The sequence below is a fragment of the Vombatus ursinus genome, unplaced genomic scaffold, assembly GCF_900497805.2.
Source record: "Vombatus ursinus unplaced genomic scaffold, bare-nosed wombat genome assembly UNPS02014798.1, whole genome shotgun sequence".
Lineage (NCBI taxonomy): Eukaryota > Metazoa > Chordata > Mammalia > Diprotodontia > Vombatidae > Vombatus > Vombatus ursinus.
Genome location: NW_020954576.1, coordinates 19,254,818 through 19,271,215, shown reverse-complemented (window position 1 = coordinate 19,271,215; position 16,398 = coordinate 19,254,818). Strand labels below are relative to the sequence as shown.

At 38.9% G+C, this 16,398-nt stretch overlaps 2 protein-coding genes across 5 annotated transcripts in view; one reads left to right on the top strand and one right to left on the bottom strand.

Moving 5' to 3' along the window:
- The window catches only part of LOC114049643 (RAC-gamma serine/threonine-protein kinase), a 362,981-nt gene extending 351,596 nt beyond the window's left edge, over positions 1-11,385 (top strand). For both annotated transcript variants that reach the window (XM_027870919.1, XM_027870920.1), the window contains 2 exons: positions 1,609-1,711; positions 7,201-11,385. In XM_027870919.1, the coding sequence (XP_027726720.1) occupies positions 1,609-1,711; positions 7,201-7,286 (189 nt within the window). In that variant the 3' untranslated portion in view covers positions 7,287-11,385. The remainder of the gene's footprint in view (positions 1-1,608; positions 1,712-7,200) is intronic.
- Positions 11,386-12,709: 1,324 nt separating this feature from the next.
- The window catches only part of LOC114050142 (serologically defined colon cancer antigen 8 homolog), a 268,476-nt gene continuing 264,787 nt past the window's right edge, over positions 12,710-16,398 (bottom strand). Inside the window, exon 17 of one of the 3 annotated variants that reach the window (XM_027871736.1) lies at positions 12,710-13,420. In XM_027871736.1, coding sequence (XP_027727537.1) covers positions 13,382-13,420 — 39 coding nt within the window. In that variant the 3' untranslated portion in view covers positions 12,710-13,381. The remainder of the gene's footprint in view (positions 13,421-16,398) is intronic. The other 2 variants (XM_027871735.1, XM_027871738.1) reach the window with 2 other exon arrangements.

The following is a 16,398-nucleotide window of genomic DNA, read 5'->3' as shown; positions in this document are numbered from 1 at the left end:
GGGGATTAAAGGGTGCTGAGAGGGCAGCCACATTGTTCTGTAGTATCTATTACCCGTTGATAAATAGAACCAGGATTAGATTTAGGCCCCAAAAGAGTGCTTAGATGAATCCACAAGCCTCAAATGACGATTTGTGTATTTGGGACTGGGGGAAAAAAAAGGATGAGGGAGAAAGGAAATGAAAATTGCTTAGTTACATGCTTGCCAAGATCTGAAATGTAGTAATTTACTTTTAAAATGTGTTTTGAAATACCACCAAAACCTCTTATTATATTGGCTATCTATTGGAATGATTTAAGTAGTTTTACATTGTTATTTCATGTAAAAGTTGATATCTTAGCTATGACAATTTTTTATCAAAAGACTTGCACAGTGATTTGATTGCATAATGTGGAATTTTGCTTTGGAGAAATTCTACCAGATGCACCAATTTTGACTTTCCTATTTATACCTTTTCTCTGTCGTATGAAAATGTTATTCTGAAAAGCCTTTATTCTTCTTATGAATGATTTTTTATACAACATTCCTTTATTTCTTGCTCAAAACATCATACTTTTTTGAATAAAAAAGGAGGTGTTTAAACAAGTTTCATCTATGTACAGGACCAAATTCACAGAGGAAAAACTGGCAGCTGTCCCAGTGGTCATTTTTCTATAGTTAGGAGGGAGCTGAGAGAAAACTCACATGACTGCAGCCTCTTTACCCATGACTTTTTCTATGTCCTCCTACCCAAATTTGTCTCACCTGTACTGGTCACAGACAAGTTACAGGGCAGAAATGTTTATATGTCTCATCAGGATCAAAGACAATTTATTTTCCTTTGTGAAATGCAAAGATACTTCCCTACCAGTAGATTAAAGAGGAATTGGATTATGGAAATAGCTTTTGTTGCTAAGAAACACAACCAGATAGCATAAAGATCACGGGTTCATAGATTTCAATCTAAAAAGGACTCTGTAGTCCAACTGCCCATTTTATAGATGAGGAACTGAAGCCAGGAGAAGTGACTTGCCCAGGGTCACCATCTGAGGCAGGATTTGAACACAGGTCTTACTCGAATATTGTCATACATTTCCAGGACCTTTATTGAGGTCCTAGAAAAAATTCAGGCAGCAGCTAGGTGGCACAGTGGATAGAGCACCGGCTCTGAAGTCAGGAGGTCCTGAGTTCAAATCCAGCCTTAGACCAAACACTTAACACTTACTAGCTGTGTGACCCTGGGCAAGTCACTTAACCCCAATTGCCTTTAAAAAAAAATTCAGTATTGATCTCTCTCTCACCAACCCCCATCAATAAAAAAGATCTGAAGCCTGTTTTATTTACTAGGGGAGAGGGAATGAAACAACTCCCAAAGTTCATTTCATATCACAACAGCCTAAAATATCCACTGTTATGCAGCTTCTTCCAGGTTTGAAAAAAACTCAAAAAATTCAGGCCATTGAGGCACAGGGAAGCCAAAGTAGCCTCCTGCACATGCAGTGAGTTGGCCAAGTAGCCCTCTGCCATGCACACCTAACTAACCATTTGATCAGTGATTTTATCTATATTGTATTTGTCCTTTGTTGTATTCAGCTTCATTGATGACACTTTGATTCTCTGCTCCTTCAGCTGGTACCTCCTTTTAAACCTCAAGTAACGTCTGAGACGGACACCAGATATTTTGATGAAGAATTTACAGCTCAGACAATTACAATAACACCGCCTGAAAAATGTAAGTAAATAGTAAGTGATCCATAAGGACGTAACTATGATTGGGAAATAGAGCATGTTTTGAGTTTAGCAGCAGGGCGAGCCTATTCTTCTTAAGAGTGGTCTTCCAGTGAAAGTGATGAATAAGACAAGACAAGTTTAAAAATTTTAATTTTGAGAGAGAAAGAGTAGGTCTAGCTGGGTGTAAGACTTCTCCTAGTATGGAAGATTATAGCCTAAAATGTATCTGTCACCAATGACCTCTTTACTCCCTGACCCTTTCTGACTTGCTGCTGCTACACAGTGCAGACCTATGACCGGCAGTGTGAAAATGTTGTAAGCCATTGCGGTGCTTCAGGTGTCTTAGATGAATTTACTCCAAGTCTGCTCTGAGGAATCTGGAAGAGAAGTCTACCCTAAGTAAGTGCACTCTAGTGGAAGAAAGAATGATCAGAACCATCATCTGCTGCCAGTGCCTGCTTCTCAGTGGTCTGTGTGTATCACCATTAGTCCACAAGTGAAGGTCAAATTTTGATTTGAGGAAACTCCGAGGGAGACAAAAGATTACTCTAAGAGTAAGACAATTTTTCACACACATTAGTCATGTCACACTATTTAAAAAAATATCTTTGCCCAGACTGTTGCTATGTACTGAGCATCTATGGAAGGGAAACCCATAAGTGGAACACCATCTCACCCACTTAGAGAATTGCAGAAATCCAGAGATGGAAAGCACCCCAGAAAATCAAGTCGTTCAAGCTCCTCCTTTTGTAGATAAGGAAACTGGATCTCCAAGGGACACCATGATTTTGCTCAGAGTCACACCGCTGCTCAGTGTCAGAACTAGAACCTCAGTTTCCAGATTCTCAAGACCAGTGAACTTTCCACTATACAATAGCTGCCTCCCATACACCTAGGAAATATGAGCCAAAGGATGAAGGGATGTCATCTAAGGGGACAGGTAGAGCAGTGAGTTATGCCCTGCTGTTGTCTTACAGGTGTGTCTGAGGTATTGGAAAGGAATGAGGAGTTCTGGGAAGGGGCTAGAGGCCTCTGTACATGTATTGCTGAGACAAGCCTTGGAAGGCTGGGAATAGGGGCTGAGAGTACCCAGGGTCTTTCAGGCTCGTGTAAGAATCTCCCACAGCCCTGCTTGTTGTGGCCTAAGCTGGTGCAGCTTTCCAACCATAACCACAGTAACAACAGTTAGCATTTACACAGTACTTAAAGGTTTTCAATGTGCTGTACATTTATTATTTTCACAGTAGCTCTGGAAGGTAGGTACTCCTGTTATGTCCATTTTATTGATGAAGAAACTGAGAGAGGTTAAGGGACTTACCCAGGGTCTCAGAATTTGAGACAGAATTTGAAACCAGGTTTTCCTGACTCCAAGTCCCATACTCTTACACACTGTGCTACCTAGCTGCCATAGTGTTTAGAGTTGGAAGGAACCTAAGAGATTTTGCCATTTCTGCTCATTTTAGAGATGATGAAACTAGGTACCAGAGGGGTTAAGTTATTTGCCAAGTTTATAATGGTACTAAGTAGGAGAGCCAAAATTCTCTCTCAGTTTCTCTAACTTCATATTCAGTGCTCTGAGATGAGAAGGCATTTTTCAGTCATCTCTAGAACACAATTTGAACTTATACATTTGTGTTTCAGAAGTCTTGATTATTAACATAAATTATAAGCTCAGAAATTTCAAAATCTTTAAAGAATATTGGTTAGGATCTGAGAGAGATAGGTTATAGGTTAGAAAGCTACATAAAGCCCCAGTATTATAATTCCTAGATAGAACTCTCAGCATCTACACAAAACTGTAAGCCTATAAAAAGTATAAGGCTGACCCTGGCCAGAAGTGTGATATGGGCATCACCACGTGCCCCAGATTTCTGATCTAGCATCATTACTGTCACATGAAGCTCAGGGATGGTCCAAAGAGACCACACAAAAATACCTTAAATGGGAATTGTCCCCATCTCATCTAATTGATAAACTTGGAAGGGCAATTGGCTTGATGGGGTGATTTTCCTACCAAGGAGATCTGTGGAGGAGATTAGATAGATTAGGTTCAGTAATGTGTTGTATCAGTCTGAGTTAAGGAAGAGATGATTGCCTCTCTGGTTGTGTCCTTTGTTTAGCAAAGAGGGAGATGTTCAGTCTGCCCAGGTAGTGCTCCTGCTGGCCATCTGGCTCAGATAGCAGTGCTGCTCTTGGCATCAGCTGTCAGAGTATTTCTTGGTTCTCTGTTGTGGGTAATAGACTCATTGCTTGTTAACTGCAGCCCCTGCATTGTGAATTGCCTTTCCATTGCCTCCAATGCATGTGCTGTGGTCGATGGGCACGTGTACTAAAGGATGTTGTATTTCCAATCATTGGCTTTATCTTAGGCTCTCTCAAAGGACAGCTCAAGGAAATTCAGAGAAACATTGAACTGTGATTACATGTAACATAATCTTTACTCTGTGCAGCTTTCAATAACAGAGCTGGTTAGAAAGCCAGGGCAAATCTTCTGACTGTGTAGAGACAAGCACAGAGGCTTTGTTCATAAAAGTCCACAGCAGTTCTACTAGTTAGCGTTTGTCTTCCCACTCACTGCCTCACCCTGAAAAAGCAGAATGTAGTTATTTTTTAGTACAGACCAGCAGTTGGAGAGGCAAAATGTTCCAGCTACGACAAACAGCTGCAACAGCATGCCAGATTGTCCTTACTGGTGTTAATTAAGCGAACAGATTTTGGAAGGCATAGTCTTGTGTTGTTGGAGCCATTGATGGCCCGCCACCTTTACTGTACAGAGAGAGGATTTCTTTGAGATCTAGAGGCTTTTATTGCCATGTAATTCAGTTTGTCAAATTCATTAAGCAAATCAGGTAGAGAATTTTACATGTGTCCAGAGAATGAAGGGGAGCAGTTAACATTTTTACATTCATTAGGTGTTTTGCCTAAAGGTCATCATTGGCCTTATCTTTATCTATTATTCTTTGTCTACCAAGCCCAACTGGATCCCTCTGAATTTTAAGAACAGTCATATCTGTGTGTGTATATACATATGCACTTTATTTACACATGTACATAGCTCTTCATGATGCTGCATACATCATTACAACATTCCAGACTTGGGGATACAGCTACAGTTGTCATTTTAGTTCCATATAGTCTCCGTTTCAACATTAGTGCAGTAATTAATGTCTTGCTAAGGCAGAAGGACCTTTCCCTTTCTCCAGCTCCTCTTGAGGGTTCCATGGGTTCCTCAGTTTTTTTGTTCTTGCATTATCCTTTACTGCAGGGATTCCCAATGGAAGGTGAGCATAGGGATAAAGTCCTAAGGAATCATAGCCATGTGACATCAGTAGGAAGCGTGGTGTCCCAGTAGGTGAAGATGCTACAGATTATGTAGCATGTGTATTTTCTTAATCACAAAAATATTTCTATGATGACAGAAAAGTTGCTTTCTTTTAACTCACAAGTAACGTAGAGCCTTGTTGGCAGTAATTTGAATTTTGCTTGGCAGTAGCAGCAGAAGAAGCTAGATGAATCTTACACACTAAACCCAGGACTCCTCCTGTCTCCTCATTGGAGTGATGGTCCATGGTGGGACTAAGGTTGCTTGCTTTGGAGCCCTAGTGAGATGCTGTTTTGTTTGTGCTTCCCATTGGCTACAAGAGTTCAAACAGTACCAGGCTTTCTACATGTTGAATGTACTTGAAGTTTCTCAGCAAAACAAAGCTGTTCATGTGGGAAAACTTTTTTTTAAAGTATGATTGGCTCATGTCATAAAGAAAACGTGGGGATATCAGCCTCTGTGTCTTTGTAGAATGAGGAATTTTATACAATATGTCTCAACAAATATTACTCCCCATCTCTTATGAGAAAAACAAGGAGAGTTCATCTGATGAGAAAGTAAGGGTCCTCCAACTAAAATAATCCATGAAAAATCCAGATTTAAAAAGTGGATTATTTCCAGAAAGCAGATAGGTATTAATGATATAGCCATTAGGTATAGGGAAATTGAGGCCTGCCTGGGTAGTGCTAAGAAATGTAGCCAAGACTCGGAGTATTCTCGAGCAAACTCATAGTGTTTTATTGGCCTCTCAGACTACTACATGCTTCCGAGGGCCTTGTATCCCAAACCATCAGGAATGGATTCTCATTCTTTGTGATTTCTCACCTACCACCATTACTGCCAACACTGTACCCATTTAGCCTATAATATACTGTTGTGTGAGCTCAGTTCTGAATGTTTCCTTATCATTCTTCCTTGGCCTTGACATTTACTGTTAGGTAATAGCCATGATATGGAGGCAGTCCAAGTTTATGCAGAGCTTCTCTGATGAAAAGCTCATTCCGTCTAAGAGAGAAACTGAGACAGAGAGGGACAGAAAGAATGAGTGAATGTGCCTGAATGGCAGGAAGAGATGGGCATCACTAGGCACCCAACAAATGTTTGTTAATTTCTTAACTACCACTTGATAGCTATAGCTATTCTTTGGGATGCATTGTAGACATCCAACTGTACATGGTGTAACAGCTCTTAGGATATTCTGGATTGAGAATAAAAAAGAGGAAAGAGCAAACTTGAGACTCTGTAAAAAACAGAACCTTTTATTTCCTATGTCATAAATGAATACAAAGCATTCTTTTTTTATATAACAAAGCTATTAAATTCCATGTTTGTAGAACATGGTGCAAGTACATTGTAACTAAGTACCATAATGGTCTAAAGGGTGACTCTTACTCTGTTTCTCCTGATATTTGTTAGAAAGTCACTTAAATGGCCAGGGCTGGACAGGGTGGGGGAATGAAGTGGCCCTTAAATGAACTGGGTCTATTCAAAGAATTGGGACTATTTCACTTGATTAAAAGGGTAAGTATATGAAACACTATAAATAGATAATCATGGCTAATTCTGCCAGTTATACAGTAGAAAGAATAAGATGAAATGTGCTTTAAGTATAGAGGTAAGATTTAAGTTAGGAACTTTTTTGTTAGGAAGAGGCATGAATCACCATATAGTTAGGGAGAAAGGTAGTGAGATGGCATTTCATGAACATTTTTTAAAAATCAAAATAATAATAATTATTTCTGGTAATAATAAGTTGTTGTTAATGGAAATAACAGAAATACTGAATATAAAGAAAGGACATTTTAAATGGAAACACTACCTTTTAGTTATTTTGCAGATTATCAATACATTTCTCCCTTCCTGCTACAGTTTACTTAGTATCTATTCTTGTGTCATGAATAATATTTAATCTTTAATCTTTATTGTGTGTTAATGTAGAACATCATGTTAAGATGCTATTCGGTTTAAGGCTCCAAGTTTATAAAATAAGGTAGTCCTTAAAATAAATACAGTTATAATTTAATAGTGAGCACAAGTATATGTAAGCCATGTTGGTTGAAACTTAATCCCTCTTTTGTGAGAATCTGGGAAAATATAATCCTTGAGGTAAAGAGAGTTTAGTTAAAAAAAATTAATGTGAAGTTCAAAGTGTTGTTTCATCCCCACAGATGATGAGGATGGTATGGACTGCATGGACAATGAGAGACGGCCACATTTCCCACAGTTTTCCTACTCTGCAAGTGGACGAGAATAATCCTCTTGAGTTCTGCTGCATCACTGTCATCCTAGGTTTATTATAAAAAATGATTCCTGGGCATCACCACCAGTACTAGCTATTCGCCAAGATAGCAGGAGCACTTTCAGACGTCGTCCCAAATTGAACGAGATCCTTCATCCCTCTCCCCACTTTTCTCTTCACCCCTGCCCTACCCTTATGCCCCCTCCATCCCTCTCTTACAAACATTCTCACAGGCACGCACACACACAAAGAGACACAAACACACTTGCCTTTTTGTTTTTGCATGAAATTTTATCTCAGTCTAAGGTCTCATGCTATTGCTGCTACCGTCTCACTATTATAGCAACTTTAAGAAGTAATTTTACAATCTTTGGAAGTCATGAGTCCTCCGTTGTACATTTGTGCACCAATTGTCATCTTTTGTTTTTCCCTCACCTCAGAGGTTAAAAAAGAGATAAATTGGTTATAGATGCATTTCTTAACTTTCTAGAAGGTGAATCAGAATATTAATTAGACTAAGAAGACTTAGTTCCTAACGTTTTCTTGCATCTGTTTGTGCTGGTCCAAATAAGCAATTTGGAGAGGGTGGTGATGTGCTTATGCAAAGCTTGGGTTAGGGCATATAAGTACTTGAAGCAGGTATATGTCATTAACATCTGGCTGGAATTCATTTGGAAAGCATTTGAGCAAAGGACTTAACTGTTGATATATATACATATATGCATATATATGTATATGTATATATATATATACACACACACACATACACACACACATATGTGTTTATATAAATTCCTGTTGGCTACTACCGAAGAAGTAGAGGGGCTCGAGTTGCCCAGTGTCACACTTAGACTTCCAGATTTCATGTGCAATCATGGACAAGTGAGCGTCACACAGCCAAGAAATGAAGGCGGCATAAACTCAGCATTGTTCAAGTCGCTTGAAGGGTCTAATGAAATGATTTGCACCAGAGAGCATTTTTCCATGTGCTTGATATTTTAAATTTTTTTTCCTTCTTGATGTACATCACTCCTGATGGCTAAAGAATGTAGACAGGCGTAGGGATCCTGCTCTTCACCAAAACTTGTGCACCAAGAGAAACAGGTGTTTGCCTTCCATGTTTTCACTTTTACTTTGTTTTATGTTAATTATCTTTTCACAAATGTTAAGATCTTTGAATGTCCTTTGGGGTTGGTTTTGTTTATATTGCAGTAGTATTTATTTTTTAGTGATGAAGATTGCGTGTGTCCTCCTAGCAGATACAGCTACAACTTACATAGATTAGGCTTACAGCAGTTTAGTTTGTCCTACATGCAAAGGAATGTACAAGCTGATGAGAATCATGCACTTTTTTCTCCTATGTGGACATTTTGACAAGGCTCTGAAATTGTATACGCTGCATAGAAATTGGCTTCAGGGGAAGAGATACTGTCATTTAACCCTTGGTGCTGTAAATGGAGAGAGCCCAAATACCAGTGCCAGGGAGTTAACAAAACAAACGAATGTTTTTGCTCCTTTGAGAATTAATGTATTATGAAAACCAGGCAGCAGAATAGAAACGATGGTCTGTTTTGGGTGAAGGAAATGCTTTCAAGTGGTTTGACACCAGAATGAGGATGAGAAAAGCACTTTACTTGGCACACTGAACATGAAGAGGACTGATTGAAGAAACCACCGCTAACATGTACCAAGTAGGAAAGAAAGGGTAAGAAAACCCAGCATGACTGGGCAGATCATGGTACATTAATCACTGAATTGTCATCAGGGAAAAAAAAAAGAACACCTCCAAGTTTTCTTTTTCTGTATATACTCATGTCCCCAAACCCCAACATTTCTTACTGAATGGGGCATGTATGCAAACCTCATCTTTCTCCTTTATTAATGATCTTCAGATTTAAACCCTCTGGTGCTAGGAGCTGAAGTTTTCCATAGCAGCCTGTAAGGTCTATGGGGCCAGAAAGCTGCTCTTATTACTAGTAGAAGGAAATCCTTGCTCCATAGGATTATCATTGAAGTATTCTGGTTTCACTATCTTAGCAGCTCCCACAGTGACAAATGGCAGCATTATGTAGTACTATGATTGTGTTGTATGAAAGAGCAAGTGACTTTTAGATAGGAAAAATAATATTCATATGCAGATGTCTTAGCTGCTTGATGCTGAAAGTGTGGATTTAATGTGAGACCACTGCTGGCAGTGGCTACACTGGGGCTGACAAAAGGGATAAAGGGCATTTTATTAAGGCAGCTAAGACACATTCAGATATAGACTTTATTCTAATTTTTCATATTTCTGAGTGAAGTTCATATTTAATATTAAGTGGGCAATTAAAGTAAGAGATATCTCACTTTTGCTTATACTTACGGATTTCATCTTTTTACTTGGTAATGTATTGAGTTTTCATCTTTGGAAAAGAAAGTAGGAATAGTGAGCACATCCCATAAGTTGTTTTGCACTCATTACATAAGAAAGTATCAGATGAGCCGAAGACATGAGAGACGGGGACTGGCCGACTGACCATTGTGAGCATTTGCTCCTTTGAAATGCCCTCTGTGGACCAACAGAAAGCCTATCACCCATATGCAAGGCACATCCATTAGGTTTTTTGTTTTGTTTTGTTTTTTTGTTTTTAAAATCTTGAGATAAGTGTTCTTTGTGACCTTGGCACTGGACACTTCCTAAAGATTAATGACTGACTCTGACTGAACCCCAGGCCATCAGCTTCTCCCAGCTGGCTTTTAATCTCCAGCAAATGGCCTGTGGTTCTCTCCCTATGCTTAGCTACTCTGCTTTTGTAATAGCATAATAAAGTTTGCATTTTAGTTTGGTAAAATATTGGAAAGCTATTTCAGGTTGAATTTGAAAAAGGATAAACTGTGTCCCACATTGCTTTCAAGAAAACTGATGACTTATTCAGGACAAACAGAACATCACTTGGTTTAGAGTTTGGGAATCTCTGATTTTGTGCCCCAAATCTTCATTCAGCTGGGAAAAGGGATGAAAATAAAAACAAAATTGCATTGTTGAAAAAAGAGATTGGGGGAACTTGTATTTGCTCACAACTGTAGTTTTAGAATTCTGGCAGGTGAAAAGGCCTTGGGACCTGGAACCCTTCAGTCAGTCATTGGACATTTCAGATGTGGTTGACTCCAGCTTGTACTGACTGTCACTAAGTGTGCCCTCTTGTACCACAGACATCTTGGAGGAAGTCGGCTCTTTCTGTTTGGACTGGAGGCATATTTGCACACAGCTTTGCGTTCTACACTAACTGCATCTTCCAACACATTCCTGTTGCTTAAAGAACATTATTCCAGTATTGTTTTCCATTTCCCACCCCTGATTTCTAGCTTCTTAAAGCTGACTCTTCTTGCAGGGGCCATTGTGCTTCTCCTAGAGTACACAAGTAAGGTCCTTCCTTACTAACTGCAGGGTCTATCTATTACACCTCAATGTACACACTTTGCTGCTACTGTTTGTACTGTCTACAGTAGAATTTCCTTATCTTGCTCCTGGTAGTGCATTACAGGCAAGCATGAATTGTAAAGTATTTATTTAAATAAATAAATAAACAACCATAAATGACACCTCTAAATTGGTAATTCAATTACCTCCCTGTAGCTTTAGAGTTTGTGACATTTCTTGACCTTGCTAGTTCTTTCATTGGATCCGTGCAAGATCTAGTCATCTGGTTAAGGATTTTAAGCAGACGTGACTATGAACCCAAGGAACTGTATTACTCTCACTGTCGGTCATACTTAAACTGTTTATTTCCTTAAGTATATGACCCACAAGGATGTGAAATAACTACAAGAAACTGTTTTTGTACACTGTACATCCTTAGTATTTTTACACGTATATGATAGGGATGCACATTATTTTCCTTCGTACAGACAGCTTAAATAAAGCACTATGTCAATATGCTACTTCTCTGTTTATTATTGTTGGCTGTGGTCCTGGCTTTCTGAAAGGTGAAGGTGGATATTTTTCTGCAAAAAGAACATTTTTTATAGTTATATAGTATTAACCACTGAAGATTAGGCTCCTCTGTAATAGAAATGTGATGGGATGACATGAAATCCATATGTAAATTAAAACAAACAACAAATGATTATTTTATTTCATTGAAGCGAGTGTATCATTTTACTTTGCATTTCAGTGTGGCTTGGGCACAGAAAAGATAAACAACTCTAGAAGGGAAGACCATATTCTTTCTATAGTGACCATGTAGCTCCGTCTAGAGACTGAGGTGCAGAGGTGTTCTCGTTCAGGAACCCATCCAGTTCCATGATTACCAAAATTTTAGTCTCTAGATTCCTGTGTAGTCTATCTTGTCAGCTTTCTATCTTTCTTTGTGAGTGTTCTTAGTTTCCACTCTTTATTGGGTATTTAAAGGCTTTCATAGTACATGACAGATTTGTACATAGGTCAGCAGGAATACACTCCAATTCACATGTAGAATCCTTCTAGAAGGGGACTCTAGGGGATCTAGAATCTTCCACCTGGCTGTTTCTAGTTTTATCTCATATGCTGAACCGTGTAAACTGGCATAGTTCCTGTGACTGGTCCACATAAAAGCATAGCCTTTGGGGCCAGTTACATTCAAGAGTACTTAAGGATTGTATATCATCGAATAGGATCCAAAGACATTCTCACATCTGCTTTCTTGGAACCTCTGCAGTTGATGGTTTCAGTAGACCAAAATAAAAATGTCCTAAACGTTTCTGCTAAAAGAAGATGTTTAAAGTGACTATTTTTTAAACTATGTTGTTAGAGCAACATTAGGGATAATCGAAGTATTTCACAGGACAATCTATCTCAAAGGGATTCCTCAGGATGGAGCCTGAAATTTTTCTGAACCTGAATAGAACCACCACTGTTTTAAGCTTTGGCATTATAGACATGCAGAGAGTCAAATACTCTCTAGACATGTTCTGCCACTGCCTCCAAACCTGACCTGGATCAATTTTTGACTAAACATAGCCTTATTACATTATGACCAAAGTTTGGGGAGAAAAATTACTGGCCAAGGATTAGGGGCATCAGAACAGCCCCAAAGTGAATGAATGATAAGTCTCCAGCTCTAGCCTTGGATTTTGGTGTCTAAATGTTGTCTCCAAAGAAGAAAAAGTGCTGGATTTGGAGTCGGAGAACCCATATTTAGATCGTGACTGTGCCATTTAACTACTTGTATCACCTCAGGTAAATCATTTCCCATTACTGGGCTTCAGTTCCTCATGCATAAAATGAGAGCATTTGGGCTAGGAACCTGCGAGGGCTTTACATATCTAAACCTGTGTTCCTATAAAATGTTCAAATATAACAATCTGACACTTTGTTCATTTCAAAATGTATGGAGTATTGAGTCTCTGGTAGCATAAATTTCTGTTACTTAATACCTGTCTAATGTTGGACTGAGAGACAATCTCTTTGGCCTAAATTGCCACATGTACAAAAGGGATGGTTGTGCCAGGTCCTTTCAGCACTTAATCCTGTGATGAATCCTACAGTCTTCTAAACTCTATGTCCTGTGACTAAGAGACCACGTTGTATTTTGTGCAAATTTCTCTCTGAGGTCTCAGAATAGTGCACTAATCAACAGATTATTGGATTCAAAGTCTTCTAAGATGTTGATGAAAGGGTAGCAAGTGGGAAGACCCAGGTTATACCACAAAGAAGGAAAAAGAATGCAGGGGGTGGTATGGTAAGTGGAACTGTTCTTTGTTACAATATCACTTCTTTAAAATGTGTGCGTTTTTTGGTTAATCACCATAAAGTAAAAGGTAACATTAGAACTAGAGGCTAAAAAAATGGTCAATTTTATTAAACTTCACACACGTAAACAAGAGTAAACAAGTGATCATTACAAAAGTTATTATATTACTTCAAACCAGTGCTGAAAGCTGATAGGCACACAGAGAGTACAATGTCAAACCTCAAGTCCAGCCTATCCACATTGTAGGAAGTACTTTAGGGAAACTGACATGACCCCAGTTCCATTGGAGCCTGGCAAGAGGCATTGTGCTGACAGATAGTTTCATGATATACTGTAGCACAGTAAGACACAAAACAGATGAATGTAAACATCTCTTTGCACACGGTTTATTTCTGTGTTTCATCCAGGTCTGCAATTAGATTGTGGCGCGCTGAGCAACTGGAAGACAAACAATAATAACCAAAGTTAGTTTAAATGGCTCGTGTTCCGTTAATTGCCTTGTGACTCTAACTTCCTGGTGTAATCACCTCTTCCTGTGGCTAAATTATCAGAAAGTAAGTTTCAGAGGTTAAAAGTGTGGAAATTGTATATAAACAAATGCTATCTGAAAGGTTTGTCTTTCCTCTTGACCTTGCTCTGTCTACAGATCAAAGACATCACTCCATCTAAGTACAAACTAAACTATTTTTAATGCTCCAAACCTGAAAAACAACCTGTGTTCTGCAAGTGTTTGTGTACCACATAAATCAGCATGGTCTGGCACTGAGACCAGGCCAGACCTCGGCTGCTTCCCCTTTCCAGGAATAAAGACTCTGGTTGGTTTGTGCTAGACCCTGTTTACTGAAAACTATTCAGACAGTACAGAGGGCGGTTAACTGGAGAAAAACAGGACATGGGGGGTGCAGCTAATCACTGGCTGAGTGATTGAGCCTTTTGTAACTTTAAAGCTGGGTCTGTGGGCATTTTCATTGACTGTGATAAAAGTGATTCACATGGAAACCTTTCCTGTGTCCTGAGAGAGAGAGTTTGTGTGTGTTGTACCTTTATCATCAAACTGTACTGGGCAATTCCTTTATATAGGCTTAAATTAGCAAGATCCATTTCAAAAGATTTTTTTAACCGCACTGAAAACAAGCTTAGAAGGTTCCATTGAAAGGGTTTAATGTTTGACTTTCTTTGCTGGTATGGGATGACTCTGAAAATATATATATATATATATATATATACACACACACACAATACTCTCAAATGTGCAATGTCCTAGGTTAGGACTATACAGGACCATTGACAAATACTAGTTCATCAATTCATTCAAAAAACATTCATTGAACATTTATTAGGTGAAAACCACCTTGGGGGAAACAAAAGATAAATAAAACAGTCCCAACGCTCAAAATTCTTAGTAGTGTTTCTTAAAAAAAAAAAATGCCCAGCAAGGGAAAAGGGTTAAGACGTCAGTGCTAAAGCATTGCAGTGCAGCTGGGATTGGCTGTGCTCCACAGTTAAATTGGGAATAAATCATTTGCAATGAAAGACGGGCTGCATCTCCCTGCATGAGCAGGATTTTATATACTGGATCAAGTCAACATCACAGATGTAGAACCAATGCCATTTTATTTATTAAGCAATGCTCACTTACTGGGAGTTTCCAAAAACAAGCAAGCAGTTAAAGATTCAGAATTTAGATCTTGATATTTGTGAACCAAAGATTTTAACAATCACCTTACTAGGGATATCCCTGTATGCTTTTAAAAAAAAAAAGATGAGATGCTCATTTTCATTTGGGGGGAAGGGGACAAATTCTGCAGCCTAAGTACATATTTGTTGTGTTAATTGTTATTTTATGTGTTGAAATTTTAAGACAATACATTAAGGACCTATTATATGAGAGACATTCTTCTGGGTAATGGGGATACAAAGGCAGGGATAATAATGATTGATTCTGTTCTCAAGGAGTTTAAAATCTTATAGAAGAAAGGATATATAGACAAACTATGATATAAGAGAATGCGATAAGGACAAAGGAAAGGTCCAGGCAAAGTGCTGTGAGAAATTTGAGGGAAAAGAGATCACTTTCAGCTGAAGGGTGTGTGAGCATGGGCTACAGTCATATCCGTTTGCTAGATGACTAAAGGAAAAGATATGTCTGTCTCTATTCTCTTCTTATGGTGGACAAGTCTGACTGGCTCTGACTGGGATCTGGACCTCCATCCCTTCTGGCCACACTTGATGCCTTGGACCTGCTCTGATCTAAAGCTGAGCCTAGAAACAAGCAAAGACCTGGCTCTGCAGCCTTTTCTTCATCTTTCTCTGTTAGGAAAATTCACAAGGATGTACATCCAGGTAAGCTCAGCTGGGCCCAGGAGATAAAAACCAGTTGCAATGTTCTTTCCAGGAATAATTATGTGTCTTTTATTTCTAGAATTACTGTTAAGAACTTTATTTTTGTTGTTATTGTTCAGTAGAAGTCATCATTGGTAGGTTTGTATGCTCTTGACCTAATGATTCCCCTAATGGTTTGTGTGCTTGGTAGCTCAAGTTAGACCAGATTAGTATGCTCAATACTAATGAGATAAAAATACCTCTATAGGAATCTGATGTGAAGCCCATTAAATATCTATTTGGAGCAAAAAAAAGAGAAAAGGTGTCCCCAGTAGTGAAAGCCAGAAAAGGGTTCCCTCACTCAGGTGATTTCTTGGTTTTCTCTTTTCTTCCCAGCAAAGGAAAGGCTTGTGAGTGCAGCAAAGCCCTCACTAGTGCCAACCCCCTATTTGCATCCTTACAGCCATTTCTTGGTTCTGTTGTATGTGGGGGGTGGGGTGGTGACTGAATATTTTACTTGTACCCAAGCTGCCCCGCTCAATCTACAAGTATTCTACTACAACTCAAAGTGCAGAAATTAAAATTTTCCTTCCTTTCTTATGGCAAACACAAATTGCATGAGCTGAAGCCAGTTTGGTTGTAACATATGCACACCTCACACCTCTGTCTTTCCATAGAGCTCCCTGACATGAAAGCTTCAAATGAAGTGATCCCATGGTTTAGTTTTGGACTATGTACTTTTTTTTCCTGGTAAAATGACTAGGTTGGTTGACAATGAGGTAATTGTTGGACCAGGAAAACAAGTCCTGGATAAATTTCCAGTATTACAACCCTCTTAAAGAGACAAACAGATTAGGGAAGACGTTTCACTAGGAAACAGTGCTGACTCAGCATATCAAATAGCATGGTTTTTGTTTTCTATTAAGTAAAAAGCACTAAAATGACCTAAAGTAAAAAGAAGCAAGCATTCTCCAAAATAAGTCTTCCTATTACCTGACTCCAAGAGGGCTCTAGTAATTTATCATAATCTTCCCTGTTCCCTGCCAGCATTCAGACTACTCCACTGTAACTGATGATCTTCCTCTTAGGCAGAA